Source organism: Myotis davidii, unplaced genomic scaffold (assembly GCF_000327345.1).
Source record: "Myotis davidii unplaced genomic scaffold, ASM32734v1 scaffold803, whole genome shotgun sequence".
In the NCBI taxonomy this organism is placed as follows: Eukaryota; Metazoa; Chordata; class Mammalia; order Chiroptera; family Vespertilionidae; genus Myotis; species Myotis davidii.
The window spans coordinates 2353723-2363957 of NW_006295567.1; the positions used below are offsets into that span (position 1 = coordinate 2353723).

Consider the following 10235-nt stretch of genomic DNA (forward strand, 5'->3'; position numbering starts at 1 on the left):
TATGTATCTAAATGATTTTATAAATATTTTTATTACTTTGCATGAGAAATATAGTGTTTTTGCTCTTCTTAAATATTTTGTAAAAGTTAATCAGAAGAAACATGATTCTCAGAAGTAAGATATCTTATAAAATTTTTATGTCACTAATATCATTAACTGGTATGCTTAGGAGAAGGCACTCTCTAATGATCATTAGAAAGATACAAATATAAGTTAAAACCCACAGGCTCCAGTTTCCATTGACTTAACTGTAATCCTGAGAAATTCACTTGGTATTTCTCTGTCTCAATTTAGCCATTTGTAAAACCAATTTAATAATATTCTTAATTTACTTCTAATGGCAGTAGGAGACTTAATTAATGTTGGTAAACTAATTTTCTGTGGTTAAAAAGTCTAAATAATTATACACTACTTTAGTGTTCCTAATTTTGAAAGTATTTTAAGATATTTAGATGATTAAATCTGAAAACTTTTTAATGAGGCTTATTTTAATCCAATTAATCACACTATATTTTAACTTTGAAAGCATATATATGGCTTTTCAAAATGATTAAATCTCTTTCATTCAATTAAATTACACCAAAATGTCCTCTCCTAAAACTCTTTGTACCTCATTTCTTACATGTATCTTTTGTTTTGTTATCACTTTTTATTTTATGCAATATATTTTAGCCAATATATTTAAAACTAAGAGAAGTTATTGTCAGTTGAGAATATATATCGGTAGATTAAATAACTTTAAATTGGCCTCAATCATCTTATTCCTTTGAATGGTATGAAAATGTGTGAACATGTATAGGGTATCCCCAAACAATGTATGCATATACTTTGAATAATTATAAAGGCGGTGTTTATTTAAAACATTTCACTTATTAAAAACATTTCTAGCTGAAACCGGTTTGGCTCGGTGGATAGAGTGTCGGCCTGCGGACTGAGGGGTCCCAGGTTCGATTCCGGTGAAGGTCATGTGCCTGGGTTGCGGGCACATCCCCAATGGGGAGTGTGCAGGAGGCAGCTGATCGATGTTTCTCTCTTATCGATGTTTCTAACTATCTCTCTCCCTTCCTCTCTGTAAAAAATCAATAAAATATATTTTAAAAAATAAATAAATAAATAAATAAAAACATTTCTAATAGCTATCAGCTGTTAGAAATAAACTTTGTTACAAAATGTAATTGATGTAATAAATCAGGTAAAACAAAATAGGGTTTGAGTATTTAAGAATAGAATACATATACATTTGACTTATATCTCTTCTTCAATAAGTTAACAGGAAAAATAATTTAAGAATAGTGACTTTTGTCTGCGTTGTATTATAGTGCCTTTTTTTTCTAATATCCTAGCCTTAGTTTTGCCTAATGCATTTTCCTCACTTCCTTTTATGTCCCCAAATGATTAGATCTCCTTCTGAGAAAAAAAAAAAAGTAATGTGGTGAAAACAGCCTTAAAATTAGCTTTCCACAAGAGATGACATAAAATATCATTGCAAAGAAGGAGATAATAGAGATCTAGGGAAAGCATTTCAGGGTAGGTACTCTAGAGCATTTTCCTGTCTTTCCTAAAGAAAGGCAGAAATTGTTAGTCCACTAATCATACTTTGTATAAGATTCTGGTATTCCAAGAATGAGGGACATTTGCAAAGTCTGCCTTCACTCACTGCAGCGTTGCTTTTTCCAAGGGCTTTACACATTGCATGGGTGAGGACTGCCTGTGTATCCAGCTCCTTCCATTTAAGAGCATCTGTGCTCATTATTGGCCCTGCCCCTCTGTTCATTTCCTTAGCCATTAACTTAGCTACATGTTCTTTCTCATTAAATCTCTCATCAAAACATTTGTTGGTGCTTTGGGGTTAATACAAAATTTGGTCAGGCCTCAGTTGTCCCCATGGGCACTTGTGATATACATTTTTCCTTTCTTCCTTCTCCACTAAGTCAAGGTGTGAGTGAGGAAGAGTTGTATGGCACCATGCTGGAAAGGGGTGTTGAATCAAATTATGAAAAGCCCCAAAGGTTGTACCAAGGAATTTTGTACTTTATGAATTGTGGCAGTGGGGAGCTGTGAGTGGCATTTGAGCAGTGGAGTCTAATATTCTAAGTGTACTTAGAGGAAATATCTAAAAGATTAAATAATTTAATCTTGCTATTTTAAAGTAAATAGTTTTAAAGGGTGGGGATTAAAGCAGAGAGAATGAATTAGGAGATCAGTGTGTGTGTTTTTTAATCAGTGAGGCAGTGATGAGGGCCTAAACTAAGATGATGCTATTAGAGATGGAGAGAAAAAGAGAGATGAGAGGGAGATTTCAGAAGTAGAGATTGGAAGAGTCAGAGAAGGCTTTGAAAAGGGGGACGAAGAGGATTGGGATGGCAATAGCAGAAGGAAGACCTCAGGCATGCTGGGGTGTGAAAAGCCAGTGGGTCAGTCAGATGAGACTAGAGGGGGAAAGAGAATCCCGTGTGGAGGATGTTAAGAGAAAGTGAAAGAGCCAAGGATAGAGGAGAGCAGAGGGAGAAGGAGGGAACAGAAAGCTCGCCAACAGAGGAGTTAAAGTGAGTGTGGGGACGGCAAAGTTGAAGACAGAAAGTTGAAGAAGGAAACGAGTTCAGCAGTCTCAGAGGTGTCTGAGAGATCAAGAAGGATGAGCATGAAAAAGAGGCCGTCAGATTTGCCCCAGAGAGCGAGGCTTTGGTCCTGGCCATCTGGACACATTATCCAATTTTCCATTTTCTTTGTCACTGTTCCTCTCTCTGGCATAAAGAATCAAAAGTTGACTATATTTTTACAGAAGAAAGAAAGTATAAGCTGTCGTGAAAACTTCTAGTTTTGGTTAACTAAACATTAAGAAAAGGACACAACAAAAATAATATAAAATAACTTTTATTTACATAATTTATATCTGTCGAACATAATTGCTTTCTTTAAAACAAGAAAATTTACAAATGACAGATATTGCTTTTTTGTAAAAGACTTCTTCAAGCAAGATAGTATGCATACATGGTCACTTCTATTTCAACTAATATAGTGGTAAACAGTAGATATATTTTTATTTGTGCCTCAATCATTTACCAACAAATTAGTTTTTTAATCCATCATGTTCACCATTTGCTAAGATGTAAGTGTTCAGGAGGAAAAAAACAAGAAAAAATAAAGACCTTTATAATAAAAAAAAAAGAAAGAAAGAAAGTTGACTCTAAAGACACAATCAACACTGCTGCATATCAGCCTAGTCTCTTCCCTCTGTTCTATGGCCTATTGTCTTGTTTGTCTCTCGAACTTGGATTGTGAAACCAAAGTTTGAACCACATTGACTCTTAAGCTCTATAAAATTCTGAGTACCTATTGTCTAAATGACATGAAGTGGGCATTGCCAAATTAGGTATTTTTCCAAGGTGCAATGTTGGTTATTATAATTTCAGCCCAGTAAAGGTGTGAATAAAATGTTTCTTTTCAGAACAGAACTTTAGTTTTCTGGGAAGCACTTTTTATCATAAATGTACAAGCACCTCTTTAGGAATAAATGCCAAATGATCTGTCCAGAAGTGGCCATTTACTTCAAATCAGTGAATAGCCTCTTTTCATCTGTCTTACTTTACAATGAGTTTCATTATCTATCAGGCCATTGCTGTCTGCTTTCTTACCTAAGTGGAAACATGCACCTGAAAACACAAAAGAGCACAGAATTTAAAAGTCACCTGTCTTCCAGCAAAGATAATAGTCACCATTTGCCCAGCCTGTGTCTTTGCCAGCTCCATAGCTCTCCTCTGTGGCGGGCATAATGTTTTGTTCCGACTGGGTAGATTGCCAGATGTCCATGTGGTGTGTTTTACCGTTAAAAGTAGATTTACTAGGAGGCTAATGAGGGTTAAGCTCACACAGACCCTATCCGTATCACGTTATAAAATTTGCAAAAGTGAGATATTTTAACAACAATCAGCTCTGAGCTCTTTCTTTTTCCACCTCGACTTCCCACCTCCATCGTATTTTCCCTCCTTGACTGTTGGTGTTGGGGCCCTGGGTATCTTTGGAATCCAGGCAAGAGAAACCTAAGTTTGGGCATCATTTAGTTTGAGATGGCACTTCCATATTATTGCTAGCTGTTCTTGTGAAGGAATGGCTTCGAGGAATGTCCCACCACCCACCTCTAGGCCAATTCCCTCAGGGTCATGACAGAGAGAAGGTTGTACTGTGATGTGAATGTGTCCTAGAGAGTCTGGCACCAGAAGTGTGCAGGTGGCACACCAAAACAAATCTCACAGCTCCTGTGGGAAAGAAACTTAGCAGTGATTTCCCCTAATTTGACAACAGTCCTGAAATATAAACAGTAATGAGTTGTGATGATGAGAGAAACTGTTCTAAGCTGACAATAATAAAAAAAAAAGGCAAATTTCAATTAAACATGTTAACAGGAAGACAATTATTTTTTATGTCTCTCTATTGAAAAAGATACTACAAAATAGTCATCATATGAAGTGGCCACCAAAGAGTTTGCAGCAAAATAAACGTAGAAGGAACATATCATAGAGGTGGGTCCATAATGAATAAAAATAGTGTATTATTTATATCATTTTTCTGTAATTTGTGATGCAAGTAGGATCGGCTTCATGTGTATATACTTTGTGCAGTCACATAGGGCCCTACACTCAGAAGGGCCCAGAGCTTGGTTTAATGCTGCTGTTGTCATCTTGAAATTCTTAATTTTTTATGAAGGAACTGTGGAGTGTCATTTTGCACTTGGCCCTGCAAGTTATGTAGCTGGTCCTCACAACAGCCTCTCTGCTGCTGGTGAGAGCAGACAAGAATTAGTGCAGCAATTGAATAGAGACATGACAAGCCCTAGATACAAAACTATTTCTCAACTTTTACAAATTTGTAATTCCCGTGATTTCTCATTCTCAATAAGCACTTTCATACTTATTATTGATTTCATAAATGGGTTTCTTTTCCTTAAAGAACACCCCCCCCCCAGGCCAAATTGTGTAAGTTTCGGACCCCCAAGATCTCTCCCGTGGTATGTGTCCTTCAGGCTTTAGTTATCCAGACTGGATAACAGCTGGTCAATTATTCAGACTCCGTTCCTGCCGTCTGTCCAACTTGTGATCATTTCTCAGCCCTTTAGCTTGTACTTTCAGCAGAGGCTGGGAAGATGTGGTGGGAGAAAGAACACAAGCTGACCGATTCTCATTTGTTAACAGCTCCAGAAATCAAATAGGAAGTGCAGCAGTTGAAAAGAAGGGGTTTCAATATTGCTTGCCACTTTCTTTTTGAGGAGGCTGGTCCTGTACCCTCACTTTCAAGCTCCACTGCTGAAGGGAGGTGTGTTTATTTGTCTAATAACGTCCTGATCTTGTCTTGCCTACGGAGCTCCTTTCAAGTTACAGGAGGACATTTCTAAGTTGTGAATTTCCCTTGCTCTTTTCCTTCACTCCGCTGTGAGCTTGTTATGGTTGGGAAGCTGGAGACAGTAGCCAGCTCATTAATTCAGCTTTAGAAAGGGGTGTATGTGGGTGAGCAGAGCCAAAGCTTAGATCTGTGTGACCTTTCTCACATACGTCGTTCTCTCCGTCGACGGGAGTGACAGCCCCTAAATTCAATCTCACTTTGGTACAGTGCTCTCCTACCGGTCTGTTTTAAGGATGAATTCACACACATTTTTCACTTTTATTAAAAGGCACAATTGTTTTTCTTAAGCTGGTAAAATTCTAAAAGTACTCATTCCTTTGGATAATGTGATGGATTGTTTCTTAACATGCACAGTGGATCTTCACCAGTATTTACCACGGTTAGTGTATTCAAAATAAAAGAATGTGTGAAACAGTGATTAAACTCTAATTTTCTTTATGAAATTGATTACCCATAAATTCTAAAGAATTTGGGAGAAAGCTAGCTAATGGTATAGGGAGTTTCTTCAAAATATTAATTATCACTTTTTTAGATGAGGTTTGAAATTAGATTCAGATTGCAAATTACAACTTTATATGGGCTCCCCACTGCTAGCTGGTGAAATCTTCTGGCTTCTGGGGATGAAGCAATTTTGCTTCCGTAATAGGACGACGAGAACCTATTTCCCTGGTAGAATAACAGGTCTGCAGCCTGAGATCCAGGAATCCAACATTTGCTCTTTGACTGGGTCACCAGTAGGATACATTAAATGCAAAGAAAACAGGCCTGGAAAAGCAGTGATCCGCCTGTGCATTTTAAATCTATTCTAAAGCAAACTCATTTTACTTGGTTCCTCAGATGTGTCTCACAAAATTGTATTTTCCTTTCTATGAAAAGAATAAACTTTCTAATGGTTTCAAGGCATGTAAGATATAGATATAGGTATAGGTATAAGTGTAACCAGACAACCAACAGGTCTGGGCTGCCTGTCACTACTTTAGTCAATTAAGCAGAGACAGGGTTGAATCATATATGAGCGTTTATTCCAATAAGGCCGGCAATATGGGAGAGCAGCAGGTCATCCACAAAAATCTGCTCTACACCCCGCTATAAGCCAGCTGCTTATATTGGGTAGAAAGACAAAGATTACATGGGAAACTAGGAATTGCAGGTGTGGGAAAGTGGCCACTGGATAATCACTACAGGTTACAAGTCATGCAGGTTGGGGGGTTACAGAGGGTAGGGGCCCCAGGTGCCCAAGGACCAGATTACAGTTAATAGGGGCTGGGGGTTGTAAAGAGCAGGTGCTTCCAGGCTAGACTGTCTCCGCCATGAGGCTGTAAATCTTTTCATAATGATAGGCAGTTCTCAGGACAGGAGGGTGGACTGCATTCCAGGGGTTAGCTCCCATGTCCCAGGGCATACAACTCCCAGCCAAGTGAAAATGTGCTTTCTAATCAGAACAGAAGCATCATGGTTAACAGAACATGATTAATATCTATAATAATAAAAGTATAATATGCTAATTAGACTGGATGACTGAACAGTGGAACGACATTCCAGACAAAGCTGGGGCTGTGGTGGCTGTGAGGGCCGAGCCCCTTGCACAAATTTTCGTGCATTGGACCTCTAGTTTCTTATCATTATACTTAGTTTTCAATATTCTGTTTCTGCCTCTGACAGATGTAGATGAAGATGTAGAGGTAGAGGTAGAGGTAGATGTAGGTTTAGATATAAGTGTAGGTATAGATGAAGATGTAGATGCAGATGCAGATGCAGATGCAGATGTAAATGTAAATGTAAATGTAAATGTACACACACAGTGACACTACTCAGACCCCAGCCACACAGAGGTCCCAGTGGATTCTTTTTCCAGGCTTAAAGTGAAGGTTTTGATGACAAAACATGGGGTGATTAATTGCTATGGATGCACCTTATTTGACCTTTAGGCATAATTTTAAAGCTTTGCCTAACAGGACACAGCTTCCACCTTTACAAGTTAAATATATACTGGTTGACTGCCTTGACTTCACACTCAATTATCAACTTCTCTCTCCACAGGGGAGATTTCCCCAATGGAGATTGTTGATTAAGTCATGGCATCTAGTTTTCAAATATACCTCCTTGCTCAGTTTCTTGGAACTTCCTACACAGTTTCAATTAATTTTACTGCTTCTTTTGGTTACTTGAAAGGGGTGGGGGTGGGGACATGAGGGATGCAAAAAAGAGAATAGAATTTTGTAACAGCTTATCAAAATTATTTTGCCTCATGGGGTATTCTGTTGCCCTTTCTGCTGTGTCTTTGAGTGTTTGGAAGCAATTTATGTCGTGCTAAGACTGTTTTTCTTTCCAAAGTTCCTACATTTGAAATTCAAATCTCAACTGTCAGCAGGCTCTTTGCTCCAACTGTGCCTTTTCATAAGGCCCTTAGCAGGATCCCTTATGGCATATTCCTCAAACCAGAAGCTTCCATACTCCAAAAGCCCAGAAGACTCTTATTCTAGCCAGTAAGTAGAGAGAGGTTTAAAACAGTGGCTAATCCTTCTTGCTTTCATTTGGCAGTTCCCACTGAGAGTTCTTTGCCTCAAATTCAGGTCATATCCTCTGTGGCTTCACACGCCTCTTATGGCTTCATACTCTGCTCTGGTTTTGTTTTGTTCATTCCTGTGCCTGGGTTGACAGTGACTAGCTAGAATTAGGACTCAAGCCTAGTAACTACTCAGGAAATATTTCCCATCTCTTTTTTTTATCTTTTGACATAAGGTTGGCAATACTTTCTAAGAATAAAAAAACATGAGATTTCTAAATCTTAAGTAATCATAACTTTAATCAAACTTACCAACCTATGTTATTATGTTTGTAATAGTCTCTTGAACTATTCAACTTTGAATAAAACTAGAATTTTCTTTTTCTTACCTTTGCTCATCCAAATGGATGCTATTTTACTACAGTCTTCAGGCAAGAAGGCCTGGGAAAGAAGCACCGGAATGGCCATATGGCAGGGAGCACAAAGTGTAGAGGTTTTTGTGCCACGTGTTGACACACCCCAGAGAGAAGAGGCAGTAAATAACTACAAATACAAAAGGACCCAGCCCATGACATCATCAACCACCTCAGAACTGGCATGTTTGGCCATAAATGGAGTGGAAGATGCATGTGGGGCCCAATAGACTTTCACTTACCAAAGTCATTCTAGTTATTGCTGCCTCTGAATGCCCAACCCTCTAGCAACAGAAACCAATTTGAGCCCCCAGTATGGTTTATCCCTCAAAGTGACCAATTGGCCACTCCGTGGTAAGTTGACTACTTTGGACCCCTTCCATCCTGGAATTGCCTGTGGTTTGCCCTCTCAGGGATAACCACCTATTAAATGCATGGCTTTGCCTTTCCTGTCCTGAGAATCACAGGCTTGTGACCCACACAACATGGTATCCAATTCTGGGCAAGCTTAAGGAAAATGTTGAGGGAAAGTGTTGCCACCCTGAGGGACAGAGTCATGCATAATTTTTGTACTAAAGCAGGAAATTCTGGCAGAAAAATGTATTCTAAATGTTTTCTTCACTTTCCCTTCAATTTCATGCTGCTTCTCCCCATCCACCCTATTCCCATTGCCTGAATCCAACTAGGTGATACCATACCAAACAGTTAACCTCCTATGACATAGATTAAGGCACAGAAAGCAGAAAATAAATCGTGAAGGATGGGTAAATGGAGACTATTGCACACTTACCTTCTTGACAATGAAATAGGGGTGTATGCCCATCACCACTGGCTATAGCACACACCAGACCATCGAGAAGCAACCAGCCTCAAAGAGAACAAGAATGACATTTTAAGGACAAGGCTAAAGTGCCAGCTCAGAGGCAGCACTCTGAAAGTTGGAGTATCATTCCTTCATGGTGCAGTAGATACCTTAAATCAGAGGCCTCCCTATGGCACTATGTCCTCACAGGAAGAATACATGGGTCAGGGAACCAACTGAAGGGTAATTCTTCCTTGCACCATTATATTATGAACTAGAAGCCCAGTGCACAAAATTCCCTGCACCATTATATTATGAACTAGAGGCCCGGTGAATTGAGAGGGAGGATCAGGCCTAAGCTGGCAGTCGGACATCCCTCTCACAGTCTGGGATCCCTCACTCTTTACCACCTGCCTGCTCACAGCTCCTTACCACTCAGCTCGCTGCATCTGCCCCTTGGTGAAGAGGGACCGTGGGAGGCTCCAGGGTGTGTCCGGCCCCTCTAGCTCAGTCCCGATTGATCGGCTGGACCCCAGCAGCAAGCTAACCTATGGGTCAGAGCATGTGCCCCCTTGTGGTCAGTACACATCATAGTGAGTGGTTGAGTGGCCTTAGCATATAATTAGCATATTATGCTTTGATTGGTTGAATGGCCAACTGGATGAACGAACACTTAGCATATTAGGCTTTTATTATATAGAATGCACTTGTGCAGTGATCCTGGTCTGAGAAGGGTATGATCACCAAGGGCTCAGATCCCTCAGGAATGAAGGTTTGAATCACACCTTCCAAAGGTAAGCCACCAATTGGGACCTGCTGAGATGACAGCTGAGGATGATGGGAATTCATAATGGATAGGAGTGGGGGATGAGTACCAGATGTGGCCCTGAGGCCAAATGCAGTGACAGGGACTTATTCTGGTCTATCTTTAAGAGATAACCTGCCATAGGAGAAACTAAGATGGCGGCAGAGATAAACACCGGGAAATTAATGCCGCACACAACAATTGATTAATACCTCAGAGAAACAATACGGACTTCATCCAGAACCACAGGAAGCCTGGCTGACTGTAAACTCTACAACTAGAAGGAAGGAAAGGCACACTGAGACCCGCAGA

General features: G+C 39.6%; 1 protein-coding gene across 1 annotated transcript in view; it reads left to right on the forward strand.

Annotated features, from left to right (window-relative positions):
• Positions 1 to 101: 101 nt before the first annotated feature.
• B3GAT2 (beta-1,3-glucuronyltransferase 2) overlaps positions 102 to 10235 on the forward strand; it is a 190838-nt gene continuing 180704 nt past the window's right edge. Inside the window, exons 1-2 of the mRNA XM_006770357.2 lie at positions 102 to 114; positions 7060 to 7163. Coding sequence (XP_006770420.1) covers positions 102 to 114; positions 7060 to 7163 — 117 coding nt within the window. The remainder of the gene's footprint in view (positions 115 to 7059; positions 7164 to 10235) is intronic.